Genomic DNA, 16,295 nt, shown 5'->3' on the forward strand with positions numbered 1-16,295 from the left:
CTCTAAAAAAACCAAGACGACGGGAAAGTTGAGAGAATCGACAAGGTTCAGCGGTCCAGGAGAAGCTTTGCGGGCGGCGCCGGCTGACGACGCCGTATCAGGTCAGAATGGCGCCCCTACATGTCCCTATATTTTTGCCGGCGGCGCTGGATTTCTTGTACGGATTATAGCGGCAGTTCTGGTCTCGAGATATCAAGAGATTAACCTCCATTGGAGACCGCAAGGGTTAGTCCAGCTCGTGTCTCTTCAAGATCTTGTGAGAAAGAGCAAAGATCGGAGCTTTAGTTGGTGATGAGGTTATAATCTCAGGGCCGGCGCCTGGCTTGTCAAAATCAATGCTTAATTAGTTAATTTTGTACCGCGCAGCGTTGGATTAGCTCTTAATACACACCCTTGGGAATCCACCACATTGCTATTGGTTCTTTCTTTAATCCTCAGTGCGTATTCTGTAGTGACCTGTTGCTGTATTGCCATCTTGACACATTGAAGCAGGATACGGCTAGACTTTTCAGGGTTTCCAATCTTTCTTCGAGGTTTCTGAAACACCGTTCAAGACTCTGCGCTCTTGTGAGAAATACTGTGGAAATGGATGATTATACAGGGTACAAAGAAGGAGATGACCATGAGTTGGTGCTGCAGAAACAAGAATGGGTGAAGTAAAGTGCCTTTCATCACCTTTTTTTTTGTTAGCTCTTCGATCAATCAGGAGTTGAATCATATCCCTTGTTGGTTATTTGGTGCTGCAGGACACAAGCCATGCTCAGGAGTAAGCTCATTCTTGAAGATGATTTCGACTGGAATTTACCCTCGGTGGGCTCAAGTTCAGATAGTGATCATGCAAGGGGCAAACTGAAGTATGTAGGTGGGACTGACATTAGCTTCTTGAAGGAAGAACCGTCCACAGCATGCGCCGGAGTGGTAATTCTGGATACCGACACTTTAGAAGTAGTCCACGAAGAGTTTGATGTTGTTCATCTGCAAGTGCCATATATTCCTGGTTTTCTTGCTTTCAGAGAGGTATTGCACACCAGATCCTCCCTTTTCTTATAGGTAAACTTGTTTTCAACCAAAGTTTTCTGTCTTTTGCACATTTCAACCAATATGCTGACTGTTCTTGATGCTGCAAGAAATGTGGCATGCTTTATTGCTAATTGTTCGTTCTTCTTGCCTTTAGAGCCAGGGGAGTCTAGTATGATCGATCCAATATCCAGTTATCATAGAACTTAAGAGATAGTTGCTTCTCTTTGAAAACTTATATCTTTTGTATAAGATCTAATGCCAACTATATTTTCGTGGTATTGTTAAAATGTATCCTGAACAAATAAACAACACATTCTATCGCTACAGGCTCCGATTCTTCTTGGACTCTTGGATAGGGTGAAGACCAGTGCACATCATTCCTACCCTCAGGTAAAGTTTTTGCCTTTGTGTTACTTGCAACAAGAAATTTAGTGGAAGAAAATTTCATGTGTGCATCAAATGGAAGCGATATCACCACTTTCTAGAATATTCAGGTCGCATAAGGGCCATAGGAAATAGCCCATATGTTTATTTATCCTGTAAATAGGATTACTGACTATTGAGGCTATACATTTGAAGCATCCTATTTTCAAGCATTTAGTTTCCATGAGTATTGATCATTTTAGTTTGTGATATGCCTTGTAAATTCACCTTGAAGATACTGTAACATTTTCTAATTTAACATATTAACAACTGTTAGATTAATCATCCGTATTTGCCAGTGCCTTTTCTAAGGTTTACCACTCTGCCCTGGCAGTTGCTCATGGTTGATGGAAATGGATTACTAAATCCGCGAGGCACAACACATTAATCACTTGTTTATACTGACATTCTCATTCACACTAATAGTTTCAAGTAGATAATTTGTTGCAGATAGCACATTTTACTAGATCATGTCGGCATGTCGCATATGTAGAATTGTATTGTAGATTGTAAAATAATCTATGCTGCATGTTATCATATTATTGGGTTTTACACGAATCTTTTCATCACAGTAAGATGATTCATGCGCTTACAAAACGCTGCACAATCGCATCCGCTATGTGATCCTATATTCTATTTTGAGAACAAACTGCATTCATAGCCATGTGAACCCTTAGATAAATGACTTGTGTTATGACTTATTATGAAGCATCTTGTTTGATTGTGCGTATAAGGCTACAAGCTACAAGCTACACTAATCTAAAATCAATATTATCTATGCTTATTTTCTTTATATGAATGGGGGCAACCTCTGGATTATTGTTCTGCAGGTTTTGGTCTAGCTTGTCATCTTGGCGTCCTTGCAGACCTTCCAACCATTGGAGTTGGAAAAAATGTTGGTTAGGATACTGTTGTTGCAACTTGCAAGTATACATGTAGATTTTCAAGTCACTCTCACTGCTGCATTGTAGTTTTCCTCTTAATTCAAGCTGCATCATGTATCTTGCTGTACAGATAATTCTAAATCTCAATGTGTTCATTGTCCCAGCTGCATCATGTAGATGGCCTTAACCAATCAGAAGTCAGAAGACAGCTTGAAGCAAAAGAGAACTGCAATAAGGAACTAATTTCATTGACTGGACAGTCTGGGACAACATGGGGCGTGGAAAAGATTTTTATATACTAGCCTACCCCAACTTGCTCGGGACAAAGGCTTTGTTGTTGTTGTAATCAAATGTATGCTATTCTGTAGTTAAGCCAGTGGAACTGAACTGAGTTTGTCTTAGGCGATGCGTTCCTGCCCTGGTTCGTCGAAGCCAATCTACATCTCAGTTGGACATCGAATTCGCTTGACTCGAATTTCGCCCACACCGCAGGTAGGATTGACATTTATTTCTCAAGTATGCCTTGACATGTGAATGCTTGTCTCGTGGGGTACTGATAAATTGGCCTTTCCTTTTTATCATTTAGGCTGATACAAGATCAAAGGTGTTCCTGCAGAAGCTCCATAGAACACGGCAATAACAAGACTTGACGTGGCAAACGGCTGAACCATAGCATTAGGAGCCTGCTCGTATTGCTAGCTGAGTTGCATTTTCAGAAACAAATGTGTTTGTCACTGCAGCATGAAACAATTTTTGTACAGCTTTCTCTAACAGTATGAAACACGTCTAACATGGTTTCCACTTGTGGAGTTACTGTGGTTTGTAAAACCTGGTTGTGATGATTTCTTTGATCAATCTGAATTTGTTCATTTGTCGCTGGCCACACAGCAATGAGCAAGTAGAATCAAAAGTAATTTGATCTTCACTGTAACACTGATTTGCGTCAAATACATTCTCACAAACGTATCGGAGCTGACCCTAAAACTTCCAGTACAATGGTGAAGCAACAATTGTGCAAACCCACTTCTGTAAGCAACCACCATAGTTGCAACTTCAGAAGTCTGTTTCTGTGCTTTACAGAGTCCAGACCACAAAATTGGGAGTCGTTTCTCGTGCATCTAAGCCAATAAATAAACTCTGGGTTTTCTATAGGGAATAATCAGTCGACACGAACCCATTCATCAGAAATTTAGGCAGTCCCAACGGTAGTAGTTAATGGATACTACAGATCCATTCACCAAACTTAGCCATCACCCAACAAAAACCATTTTTTTGGCTCAACAAATCTAAGCAGAACCACAGTAGCACTGACGGCGATGGTTGCATCTTTCTCTTCGCACTCTGCAGTATCCTTGTCATTGCTGTAGTCGTTCTCTCTGCCCTTCCCTCTCATGGTATGCTCAAGGCCCTCAACTCTGTCCACAGTTCTCCATGCTACGTACTACAAAAGTTCTAGATTTTTTTTTCCCACGCTTTCTACATTTCAAACGCCGGCTGTAGTCAAACTCTCTGCCCTTTCCTTTCATGTATGCCTCAAGGTCTTCAACTCTGTCCAAAGTTTTCCATGTTACGTACTGCAAAGGTTCTCAAAAGTTCTAGATTTTTTTTCACGCTTTCTACGTTTCAGACGCCGGTGAACAGTCACCGCAAAGTTCTAGCCAGGGATTGACTCGAGGTCTTTGTTACCGGCTTTATCAGGTCTAGTTCTGATATTTTGGTGGCTCGATGCGAGATTAAAAATAGGATCCTATTATTAAATATAAATTGTACAGATCTAAATTTTTTATCTTTCTTTTAGATCAATATACACAATATATATATACATATGGGATCTCTGAATTTTGAGGACCCTAGGCGGCCGCCCCGCTCGACCCCCCGGGCCGGCCCTGGGCTTTATAGGAAACTCCGAGAAAGGTAGACCAGCCCTGCAGAGGAGATGAGTGAGGCGGCTAAGGATGACCGGTGAGACAAGGTAGTGCGGCAACTGGTGCGAGACGGTCGGGAGTTACCCCAAGGGAGGCCGATGCGTGCCGCCCTTCAACCAGTACTGCCGCTGCATCCAGTAGCTAGTAGAATGGAATGACGACTCATCATCTCTCCTGTAAAACCGATCGACGGCCGGTCGACTATGCAAAGGATTTTCAGAACTTCGTGTTTTGAACGCAGGATTCCAAATTTATTAAACAGCCCACATAATTTTGGCGTTTTAAATATCAAACAGTCCACATAATAAACGAGCTAGCTTCAGTACATGCTGAACATGTAGTGCGTTCAACTCTACTAGCTGTGAGCTCTTAGTCTTGGCCTAGCGCGTCTTCTTGACGTCCTCGCCGTCTTCCTTGACGCCGCGCCCCGCCTCCTTCACATTGATCCGCAGCGTCCCTCGCCTTCCCGCCGACGCCCGCCGCCTTCTCCGCCGCGCGGCTCACGGAGCCATCACCGCCCGTCGTCCTCCCTCGGTCCTCCTCTGACCCCGTAAGTCGTCGCAGGAGCCGCGCCGCCGTTGTTGGTGCCTCGAGATTGGGCATACGTACAACACGAATGCTCCAAGATCACCCAGCCCAAGCACGATGAGAGGGCAGCGCGCGGCAGCGCATCGCTCTCCGCGCACGAGAGTATGACTCACTCTCGTCGACGCTCAAGCCGTGCTGCCCCCTCGCATCGAGAGTGCCGGCGACCTTCCTCGCCCGCTTCCGACGGCGCCCCACCTCGCTTGACGAGCATCAGATCCCTGACGCGATACCGAAGTCCAGAGGATGTTGCTGACACCAGCACGCTGTCACATCCTCAAACACACACACGCGCCATGAGAGGGACAGGACCGAGTCAACGACCACGCATATGCAAACACGGGATGCCACCGCCGAGGCCGGACGGAAATTGAAAACTCGGGACGTTGACAAAAGCAAGCATGGCATTGACAGGTTGGCATGACACCTGCATCTATCTATTATTACTCGAGTCTTAGAAGAAGCGTCCATATTTGTTTTAAGATTGGGAAATTACCACACTAATAAAAAAAATCTAGTTCATTGATGGTTATGAACATCTTAGGATTTTAGATTAAAACAGAGAGTCCATATCAAATACAATTAATAAATAGCTAAATTTATAATTAAAAATTATAAGAAAATATCAGTTTGGTTTTCATATGGTTTGGAAAGCAAAAATATTTAAATAAAGAGTCCAAATAAAATAAAACTAATAATAAATGAAATTAGGGTTGGAATAGAAAAAAGAAGGATCTATATCAAATAGTATAGTCTTAGAAAAAAATACAATACCTAAATAGAAAGTCCATGTAAAATACAATTGCTCAATAGATTTATTATCGCGTATCACAAAATCATGGTGTCATGTAGGAGCCACAATTCATAGACTACAAATGATCAATAAGGGACACCAATGACACTAAGCTAGGCTTGAGCTATGTACTTCCCGATCGCAGCCACAAGGAGACGTGGTGCTATGTTTAACTTAATTCGTTGAGGAAGTTAAATAGCAGAGCAAGGCACAATCACGGATTGCAGATGGTGGAGCCACGATCTATGACGGCTACAATAGATACCTACAAAGTCGAGGATTAATAAGGTATAATGCAACCAGTAAGAGCTGGGCTAGGGCCCGACAGCTTGCGATCACAACGACAAACAGGTGAAGAGAATAATTTGTATCTTTGTATGATCAAGATATGTCTATACAACTATATTTGACTGAAACATTATATAAATTTATTAATCAGATAATAGATTTATTGATTGATTATATAAGTGCGAATTTCCAATCGAAGTGAGCACATAAAACTAGCAAGTACACAAAACTAACCGAGTAAATACATTGGCCATATATAATTTTCTCTTCCTCTAACATAATTTTATCTCTTATCCTATTTTATACGTTTTGTAATTAAATAACACTAAACTAATTAAAAAAGCTAAAAAAACTAATTTTTAAATAAAAATTATTATAACAAAATATTATGATAAAACTAGTCACCTAATTAACATAAGCCACCTTAGTAGTTATGTATATATCCTCGTCATGAGTCCATGGCCCATATGCACGTACGCGGTAGGACACTGTACTCTGCGCCGATTTCATCATCCTCGCTCCTGAGCATCCAAACGTGCTTAGAATCGTACAGCGCCAACCATCGGATGTAAAGAAAAATGAGATAATCTTATTTTGAAAATAATGATTTTAGAAATTATTTTGTGAACAAAATTGTGAAATAAAATTATTAGAACGTTGAAAAGAACGAAAAAATTTTTGTGAAGGAATTTTGGTGGTGAAAAGAATTTTTTGAATATGGTCTACGAGAAACAACAGGAAGTTGACAAGATCGTAAGAACAAAAGAAATTGGTGGTGCTAGTATGTGAAAGCGACGAGGTGACCTACCAAACTCCATGGCCGTGAAGAAAAACGCGTCTGCCCGTCGGCCGCCGCACCGGCCAAATCCTAGCACAGCAAAATTGCAAAACGCCCTCATTTTTCGCCGCCGCGCCACCTACCGGCCGGGACGCGCAGGAGGAGGCGACCGGAAGACATCAGGACACCGAGACGAGATCGCGGGGAGGACGACGGGGACAGGCGAAACCGCGTCGCCCCTCCATGGATGGTGGGCCGACATGGCGGCGACTTCTTGCAGCGGGCGGTGCAGATTTCTCCGTTCCCGTCCATCCTCAGGGCTCTGCGTTCAGAGTCAAAGAAAAACAAACAAACGAGATTCGGCGCGTAGTCTTGTCCTCAGTACATTCCATATTCGTTCCGAGGGGCACGATTTATTTTACCGCTCTCCGCGAATGTGGAATGCGTTGGCAAGATGTCAGGGCGTCATGTTTTTTAGCACGTACGTAGTTGACTGGAAAACACTGTTCATTTTTTAAGCTCCAAGCTCTTGGACAGAACCGGAGCTTGGCCAATGGAGAACTCAAGGCCGCAGCTCTAGCGTGACGCACGCTTCAACTTCTAGAAGCCAGAAATCAGAGCCTCCATTGCACGCGGCAATCCATGGCTGGCACCGTGACGTTAAAGGGAAAATTCCACAATCTCTCGAGCACGTAGGACCATCAAAATCGTTCATTTATTTAGATTTATATTTGATAGGTAGATGAAAAAATCGTAAAAAAAATCATTAGAGAGATATATATCAGATGAGAGAAATAAATAAACAAGATAATTATGTGTCTATACCCTCGTGAAGTTGTCTTTCCTGACGATGCTGTAACTTAGCGATCAATAATCATGGATTCGAAGCTTCCAAACCAAAGCGAAAGCACCTACTCGGTTCGGCTGGAGAGCCCATGTGGAGGCCTCCATCGCCATGTGGGTGGTGTCTTGGATTTGGTTCGGATTTTCCGGTGCCAATTGGGGCGCCATCCATACCAATCGCGCCGGTCGCTCCGGCAGTCGCTTCGCCGGTTAAGAAACCGCAACTTGGTTTCGGCAGGCCGGTCGATTTCTCTCGGCAGGCCCCTTGTTTTGCGACTCGCACGGGAGCAGCTCGCTGGTCGTCTGGCTAATAATCTCGGTCTGGGAGTTGGTCATCGTGCTGCGAATTAGGTCCAACAACCAGAGGAGACAACCCCACCCCGTGCTGCAAGCAGTGCGAACTGCTAGCCCTGACTGCCCGGCATGGACGTCCTCGTCAATTCTAGCGTTCTCCGAGTTGGCAAGATGTCGTCGATCGGTCTGATTTCTCTCTTTTACCGGGAAAACTCAAGCTTGAGATCCTTTAAAGAAATAATCTTTTTAATTCGGTGCAACGCTGCAAGTCTGCGACTTGACAAACATACCATAGCGATACTTCAAATAAGGTTGCTTAAACTGAAAGTGAAATCGCGATGGTGTATTTTTCACCGTAGCTCTACGGAAGTGAAATTACAGTTGTACATTTTTCACCGTAGCATTACGGAATTCTAGCTGCAGTACGTTGAAACAAAGGTAGGAGACCTGACCTTTTTTCGAAACACATGTCATTTGGAAAACTAAAGTTAAAATTTTATTTCATTTTTTTCTAAAAATCAAAGTCTACCTAACCTCAGTCCAGACCACTGTCATTATCTAATCCCTCTCTAATCATATTCATCAATCTAAAGCGCTAACTACAGAGCGAAATAGGATACTCGACTTCACGATGATTTTAAGCCTCCGTGAATCGTTAGATCTCAAATGAATAAATAAGGTTTGATGTCACAATATTTTTTAAACAGTGTATCTACTATATTATCTTGTGGACACCCGTAGCGTTACAGTAATCTACTGTGAATCACTGTAGCATATATGTATACTGTTCCCTTCTGATTTCACCCTTATAAGTCAGATGATTTGGATCACAAGAAGCAGCATCGACCAAAAAAAAAAAAAAAAAAACAAGAGAGGGAGGGGGAAAAACCTCAACCCCCAATTGCTCCGCGTTGCGTTGTACCGGCGTTTATTTAATCGAAAGCAGCTTCCTTTTACTCATTCCAAACCTCTGGCGCAGCTAATCCGCCTTCCCTTTCCTCCTCGCCTTCTCCAACGTCCCCACGAAAAATAAAGCCAGAGTAGTGGAGTAAAACCACGCGAGAGGTCCCGCGAGAGGTGGAAAAACGCGCATCAGGCAGAGCACCAGAAGCTCCGGCGCCGAATTCGGGCGGCGCGCGGGAGAGTCTAACAGCTCCGGCAGCCTTCGGCTGCTGAGGCGGCCGCGCAATTTTGCCCGGCGAAGTGGCTGGTTGGTGCGGCGGGAGTTTCCGGGAGGGTTCGGTCCCGGTTGTTGAGGGGCCGAAGTGTTGTTGGGGCGCGTGGATCTGGCCGGAAGCTGCCGATGGCGAGGAGGGAGTAGGGCCGGATTGGAGGGAAAGGCGCGATCTTGGGGGCTCCCATGGGCGGATGCTTCTCGCTGGAGGAGCACTGGCTCCAGAGCAGGCCAGGTTCGTGCTCTCGTGCTGCTGTCTCTGATGTAGTTTACTATGTTTGGGAGGTGTATGGAGCTGAAGGTGTGAGGTTTGGCGTGGCTGGCTGTGTAATTTGGTTGTGAATCAGGCATTCCTTATCGGCTGTGGTAAAATCAGCTTAAGAAGAAGAAGACAAAGAATGGATTTTGATGATTACTTTGATTGGTTTGAATGTTTAGGATGGGTTGCCCGATCTTAGTTTGTTGCTATCTTTGTGCTTGTGAGCTCATGTGATGGGAAATGCCATGCATAGTCTTTCGGGTGCTAAAAATTTGATTCAATATCGTATCTAGGGTGCATAGTTTTTTTGAACTAAGTTTGTATGGTACAATTTGTTCTTTGATGCCCCATTGAAGACATGCTATGGTGATAGACTGATCGGTTGCTTATGAAATTGCAGTCTGTGGCAAGGTCCCTGACAAGCTAATAAGTCAAATTTAGCTCATATTTTGGTGTAATGCTTAAATCAACTCTGCAAAGTTTCTTCGTACTGTGCAAAGTCGGTGCTTGAACAATCCGTTAACTTGAGCTTCGATCGCTCTTCAATGCAAGTAGAAAGGAAGAATCTAGGGTTCTTGAGAAGTTGGTCAAACATGAAGCCAAAAATTAATTCCAAAGACAATTAATGGATAAAGTGGTAACTTTGAAAGTAGACAGTTGTACTGTATATTCAAGAGTTTTACTAGAAGTTGCTTTATGCAGAAAAAAGAAGGGAAGAGGTGACATATGGTGTTCTGCTGATGGGAACTTGTGACCACAGATGCGCCCTTAAAACCATCCTTAAAATATTTTGAAAGCCAAAACGGAGAAACTTCCTTGTCCATGTCATACCCCATAGCCACTAAACTCACATTTACAGTCTGACAGTTGAACGTGGGGGAATAATTCTGGAACTTCTCAGCTCTGTATACCAGCTTTAAAGATAAAGATACGTTGTAGGTAGAGGAGATGTAAAACAGTACGCTTGTCAAGTCAAGCAAGTATTTGGCTAGTGAGGATTATCTAGTTTGTTGTCTAATTCATACAGGGGAAACTTTGCCGTCATAAGGGCAAGAAATTTTCTTATCGTTGTCTCATAAAATATAGTATTTTAGCCAGATACTTGCATTGAATTTACAAAAGAAGGTGCTAGCTGAACTCGGAGTCGACCTTAAAAATGTTCTTATGTTATCTTATCTGTGATTCTTCACTGCCAGTAAACTGTGCATTTCTTGATCACTGAAGTTTTTGTCACATGTCTTGACTTTGATTTTGGTGTACTCAAGTAATGTTTATGTCTGCACAGTGCTTAAAGATGTGGTATCGAAAAGTCCTCTTGTCAGATATTTTTCTTCTTTGCATAATGTGCAACACAGTTCATTAACATGTACTTTATGAGACTAATGCGGATAAAAAACCTTATCTACTGGGACAGAAGGACTGCATCATAATTCTCGATCTTTTAAGATATGCATTGACCATATGTACAGCAGCTTTGATTCTCTCCTGATGAAGATACTTTCTAAAATTTCTATCAGCTGAAGCTGCTGGACCAGATGGACTGAGGAATTGCAAATCTGATTCTAAAGCTGTAGCTAGTGTTCTTGCCCCTCCAAAAGATGTGGAGGACTTGCAAGTTGAAGGATATGGAAATGTTAATATTTTCACGTACAATGAATTGAGAGCAGCCACAAAAAACTTCCGACCAGACCAAATTCTTGGAGAGGGTGGGTTTGGAGTTGTTTACAAAGGTGTAATTGATGAAAATGTTAGAGCAGGTTTCCCATCGAGACAGGTTGCTGTGAAAGAACTAAACCCAGAGGGTTTTCAGGGAGACAAGGAATGGTTGGTGAGTCTCATGCTTTCTTCCTGTTTCTAAACCTGGCTATGGTCATATATATGAAGAATAATTCATGTAGATTTCTGGCTCACGTGAAGTCTTCATGAGACTTAGCTGATTGGATATTGAAGATTCAATTTAGTGATAGGAACAGTTTTCTTTATTATCTTTATTGAATTGTCATTTTCCTTGCTTACCTTTTAGGCAATAACTTTCACATAATACTAGAGAGAGAAGAATGCATTTCTATGAAGACTACTAGGTTGAAATAAAACAGTATACTACTTGCAATCAGTGGAAGACTAATGGTTTCCTGATGTATTTCCAGGCAGAAGTCAACTATCTTGGGCAATTTAGTCATCCAAATCTAGTCGAACTGATTGGCTATTGCTGCGAGGGTTCACATAGACTGCTTGTCTACGAGTACATGGCTTGCGGCAGCCTTGAAAAGCATCTTTTTCGCCGTAAGCTCTAATTGGCTATTTGCACCCTACCCCATTTAACAGTCATTGTTTGTGGTAGCTCAACCTGCATGGAGTGTATCATTTCTGCTTTTAGAAAAATCAACAAAATGACATTTGTATTAATTCCATTTAAATCTAATAAGTAATGACTACTGCGCATGATTCAGCTCAACCTCCCTACACACACCATAAATATAATCTCTAAATGTTAGGGTTTTTGCTTTATAAAAGATAATGGCCAGCATTTGTTTGAACTGTGAAGTGCCGCCTTCAATCTAGCCCTTTAATTTGCATACTATATCGTCAAGTTGGCCAGGCAACCATTTGTGATTGGAATTCTTCAGTTGGTGCTTTGGTACCATAATGTAATCTGCCACCTGCATACACATAGTTATCTAGCCATTAAGAAAATGAAATACACACACACAGAGTATAATATATATACAGTATACGGCGAGTCTATTATGCGTCTACGCGCACTATAGTTTACCACTACGCACATCCCCAGTTACAACTCAAAAAATTATAAGTTACCTTCCGTTAGGTAGACCAGTTATAACCGCGCGTCCAGAAATACATAATTATAACACGAGAAGCTAATGAGTTATAATTAATATATATTAATTGTAATCGTGTTCCTTAGTTTGTACATCATTAGGCAAGGAATTCATTATGAGTTATGTTCATCTATAACGCAATTGCAACTTGATTTTTTTATTTACGTCTGGTTGTAACTCCTTGTCTTGCGGATTGTAACTCTACTATTTTTTGAATTGTAACTGGGGGTGGCGCAACAGTAATTAGAGTTGAGATTATATATTCATTCTTATTCAAGTGGTGGCAGTAAAATATGCCAAGCAAGCTTTACACTTTTTTCCATCTCAAAAGGGGGTTCTCATTCACTTTATCTTCTTGCCTGTATGATAACAGGGGTTTGCCTTAATATGCCATGGTCAACACGCATGAAGATTGCGTTGGGTGCCGCAAGGGGGCTTGAATACCTTCATGGAGCCGAGAGGTCCATCATCTATCGGGATTTCAAGACATCAAACATTTTGTTAGACACGGTTTGTGTTTCATCTATTATATTTAAATGTGTTGATATTATTTCCCTATTTCAACTACTTCTTTTAAGGTCGTTTCTTTATCAAACCTCTCATATTACCAACCAAATGATATGGAAAACATAATTCCACTGCCGAACGATGCACTAGTGATGCTTTTTGCGATGCATTATAGTTATATATCAAGATGCCTTTATCTCAATATCTAGAGGAAGTACACTGTATATATTGGACTTGGTGCCCTGAAAGTAAATTATATTTTTTGCACCACCAAAATGTGTCCATGTTTGTTTAGGCCAAATAAAGAACGCTTAATTACTTTTGTCTCGATCATCTTGTGGAAGCACATAACTGCACAAGGAATGCGCTGATCTAAATTTCTTACTGCAGATCTTGAGATGTTATGTATCGATATATTATCTTTGACTGCATCTCAATGCCACTCGTTACTACCGTTGCAGGATTACAATGCTAAGCTTTCAGACTTTGGTCTCGCAAGAACAGGACCTAGTGGAGACCAAACCCATGTGTCAACCCGGGTCATGGGAACTTATGGATATGCAGCTCCAGAATATGTCATGACTGGTAAACAAGGATCTCCCTCTATAATAAGAAGGCAGTTATGTAATGTGGAAATAAATGAAGATGTTCTCAAGAATGAATAGACTCTGCATTGTACTTGACTTAGTTCAAATTTGTTAATCCTTAATCACCAATTAACTTGCCGCAGGCCATCTGACCGCACGAAGTGATGTTTACGGCTTTGGTGTCGTGCTTCTAGAGATGATTATTGGAAGGAGGGCTGTGGACAAGAGCCGGCCGACCCGTGAGCATAACCTAGTTGAGTGGGCACGCCCCCTCCTCATCCACAACCGGAAGCTGTTCAGGATCATCGATCCAAGAATGGAAGGGCAGTACTCCACCAAGGCTGCCATTGAGGTGGCAAGCCTTGCATACCGCTGCTTGAGCCAGAACCCCAAAGGACGACCAACCATGAGCCAAGTTGTCGAGGTCTTTGAGGAGGTGCAGAACATGCCTGAATGCCAAGACATACTCCTCCAGAACTCTATCACAGGTGCTGTGACGCTCTACGAGGTCCCAAAGGAGCCTACAGAGAGTGTTGAGATGGAGAAGGCCAAGCAGGAACCGGCAGTAAAAACTGACGTTGTGGCACCTGTGAACGGAAAGCCAGTCCCTCAGAGCAGGAGAACACGGTCGGCGAATGTCCGGAGCAAGAGCGAGCCATCTTTGGAGTCCAAGTTGTACATCCCGTCACCAGACTCTGACGGACAGCAGCCCAGCCTGGAAGCGCTAGCGTACTCTTCCAGAAATGGAAGTAGAAAGGACCCTCCTGACGAAGATTTGTACAAGATATAACACAGAGCAGTTTTTTTTTACGACGATTGAGCCTTCGCTACTCGCCTTTTACACTGGCATCCACGTTCTCAAGATCAGTAAGTCAGTGTTAATTCTTTTCTCTGATGGCGCAACCACCACGCTAGGTTTCTTGTTCTTCCGATTAGCAATTGCACGTAGAGAGTTGTGGAAGGCATGCAATGTGAATGCCTGCCATGACAACGCTGTAAAAACCTGAGATGGTTCTTTTCTGGGAAAATTTCCACACCAAAAATGGAAGTGGAGAATTGTGTCCTGACAGTTGTGCCGTTGCCAGTGTGTTGAGTTACTTGTAAAGATGCTTGTTCTACGTTGTAAAATTGAACAGTTCTCTGGGAAATCAACACCACTGTGGAAATTGAGAGATTTGTCAGTGTCCATACGATGTGCTGTGTCCTGGAATCCGGTTTATCGTTGTTAGAATTTGATTATAGTTAATGATAATTAGCAACAAAGTGTCTTTACCAAAGGGCTATGTTCTTTGTTAAGAGATTTTATACCCTTTCATTATGTTCGTTAAAGAGAGGCATGTCTCTAATAGCACCCTTCCAATTCTCTACTTTTTGTCTCATTTTCTATTGTAATATGTTATCAGTTACTATTGTTTTAGCTCTACTGCTAATTGGCCACACCAGATCAAGGTGAGCATCCTTGATCCTCTCTTTGAACGCAGGACGAATCACCCTCAGCATCCAACCAAGGTGAGCAAGATGACATCACCGATCCATGGAATACACAGCAAACCGCACAAAGGCGGCGCCGAGAACACACAACGTCGACCATAGCAACAAGGCATTGTCTTCTACGTCGCTTTCCATACCGTCGTCAACATGACGGTGGCAGCCGAACTTCATCGCTGTCGTGGTCATCCTCCACATGCATCAACCAAAGATGCAACACTCCAATTAGGCGAAGATGGACAACAACCGAACAAGAACGGAAGGTAAGCAATGGAGCATACAAACCTTCATCCTCTGCTTCTTGTCCATGGCCAGCTCGATCCGGCCGCACCCCATTCGACGGCACTAGCCACCCTCCAGGCGGAGGCTGCAGCAGCATCCATGGGCGCCCATCGCCCTCTGGCCCTCACGACCGGCTTCATCCGGTCAAGCCTTCTATGGCGATAGATCCACCGAATCTGGAGCCAACCATGGCACGAAAACGATGGCGGCTTGCTCGCGCCCGAGCCAACCACGACCCGCATCGGCGCCCAGATTAGTCTGAGCTGAGGGAAGCTAGCCAATTGAGTCACTGAAATGACCGCAGGAGGCGCACCCTAAGCCCAACTTCTCGAAGCTGCCATTGCAAAATACGGCTTCCTTAATATCCAAATTTCAACAAGGGGGTTGGGCTGCTCGCCTTCATAGAAAGGCGACCGAGCCTAGATTAGATGTTCGCCTTTTTATAGAATAGAAAGAGAAGGTAAAGGGGGGCTTTTCACCCCGAAGTGGCTAGATCCAAAAAGGATGGCGCCCAACAGTGCCGCTTGACCGGTGACCCTCGATCGACAATGGCCCACAGTTCGCACCACGCACAACAGCGGCCCTCGGCCGGCGCCCAAACTCCCGTGTGCCTCCTATGCTGGCACTGCTTCAACCACCAGCGCCTCCGTGCTCCTTTCCTCCACTTCAGCGGTGACGGCATCCTAAGCATGTCAATACACGACAGATCGGCGGCTCATATCTATCGATGGCAGCGTCCTAACGACGACTGCTCCATCTCCCATCTAGGGTGCCCCAAGGGGCAGATGGCAGCGGCCCTCAGGTTGAGCCCGGACGATGGCAGCGGCCCTCAGGTTGAGCCCGGACGATGGCACTTGTCCTCTAGGCGCACTGCAACGATGTCTGACTCTGGCACACGATGACACGCCTGACGGCAACTGCCCTCCGTGGGTTGTGGCCAACGACCAACAATGTAGTGGCATCTGGCAGGCGGCGGTGGTGGCTCGCCTCCACGTGCCAAGCACCTGCGGCAGTTTCAAGGTGTGGCCGGGCAAGGGGCGGCCACCCAAACCCTAACCACCACCCTCACGTTTATATTGCGCCGGCACACCTCCTAGGCTGAATGGGCCCAAAGTCCAAATGGGCCTCAACCCAAGTTGGCTTGGCCTATTTGGCCAGCTCACTGAGGCCAATGGCCTTTTTACATAAAGGCCTCCAATTTTCTATATATTTGTGCGCAAAGTTTTATAACTTCGGTTATAATAATATTTCTTGTGTTTAAGTCCTCAGATTATACATAAGTTATGTTATTTTTATTGACATTATGTAAATATGCATTTCATACC

At 43.7% G+C, this 16,295-nt stretch overlaps 2 protein-coding genes across 11 annotated transcripts; both read left to right on the forward strand.

The window, feature by feature from the left end:
- Positions 1-3,123, forward strand: LOC133930432 (uncharacterized). 10 transcript variants are annotated; one of them, XM_062377074.1, is made up of 6 exons: positions 1-656; positions 747-1,017; positions 1,348-1,410; positions 1,778-2,378; positions 2,492-2,819; positions 2,914-3,123. In XM_062377074.1, exons 1-4 carry the CDS (start codon positions 586-588, stop codon positions 1,829-1,831), a joined length of 459 nt encoding a protein of 152 aa, XP_062233058.1. In that variant the 5' UTR covers positions 1-585; the 3' UTR covers positions 1,832-2,378; positions 2,492-2,819; positions 2,914-3,123. The 10 variants fall into 10 exon arrangements, with proteins under 10 accessions (XP_062233058.1, XP_062233061.1, XP_062233060.1 ...); XM_062377077.1 differs by having other exon boundaries at positions 1,778-2,342; XM_062377076.1 differs by having other exon boundaries at positions 1,778-2,338.
- A 5,576-nt stretch (positions 3,124-8,699) lies between these two features.
- Positions 8,700-14,390, forward strand: LOC133883242 (probable serine/threonine-protein kinase PBL17). The gene is made up of 6 exons (XM_062322500.1): positions 8,700-9,242; positions 10,784-11,094; positions 11,414-11,549; positions 12,480-12,616; positions 13,075-13,198; positions 13,344-14,390. Exons 1-6 carry the CDS (start codon positions 9,194-9,196, stop codon positions 13,988-13,990), a joined length of 1,404 nt encoding a protein of 467 aa, XP_062178484.1. The 5' UTR covers positions 8,700-9,193; the 3' UTR covers positions 13,991-14,390.
- The last annotated feature ends 1,905 nt before the right edge of the window (positions 14,391-16,295 follow it).

The sequence above is a fragment of the Phragmites australis genome, chromosome 10, assembly GCF_958298935.1.
Source record: "Phragmites australis chromosome 10, lpPhrAust1.1, whole genome shotgun sequence".
Lineage (NCBI taxonomy): Eukaryota > Viridiplantae > Streptophyta > Magnoliopsida > Poales > Poaceae > Phragmites > Phragmites australis.

What these genes read in the sequence shown, in the direction of transcription:
- LOC133930432 (XM_062377073.1), top strand. Translation starts at nt 586, where the DNA reads ATGGATGATTATACAGGGTACAAAGAAGGAGATGACCATGAGTTGGTG. An exon ending in CAGAAACAAGAATGGGTGAA is followed by an intron (nt 657 to 746) that starts GTAAAGTGCCTT and finishes TTGGTGCTGCAG; the next exon opens with GACACAAGCCATGCTCAGGA. An exon ending in GTTTTCTTGCTTTCAGAGAG is followed by an intron (nt 1,018 to 1,347) that starts GTATTGCACACC and finishes CTATCGCTACAG; the next exon opens with GCTCCGATTCTTCTTGGACT.
- LOC133883242 (XM_062322500.1), top strand. Translation starts at nt 9,194, where the DNA reads ATGGGCGGATGCTTCTCGCTGGAGGAGCACTGGCTCCAGAGCAGGCCA. An exon ending in CTGGCTCCAGAGCAGGCCAG is followed by an intron (nt 9,243 to 10,783) that starts GTTCGTGCTCTC and finishes AATTTCTATCAG; the next exon opens with CTGAAGCTGCTGGACCAGAT. An exon ending in AGGGAGACAAGGAATGGTTG is followed by an intron (nt 11,095 to 11,413) that starts GTGAGTCTCATG and finishes ATGTATTTCCAG; the next exon opens with GCAGAAGTCAACTATCTTGG.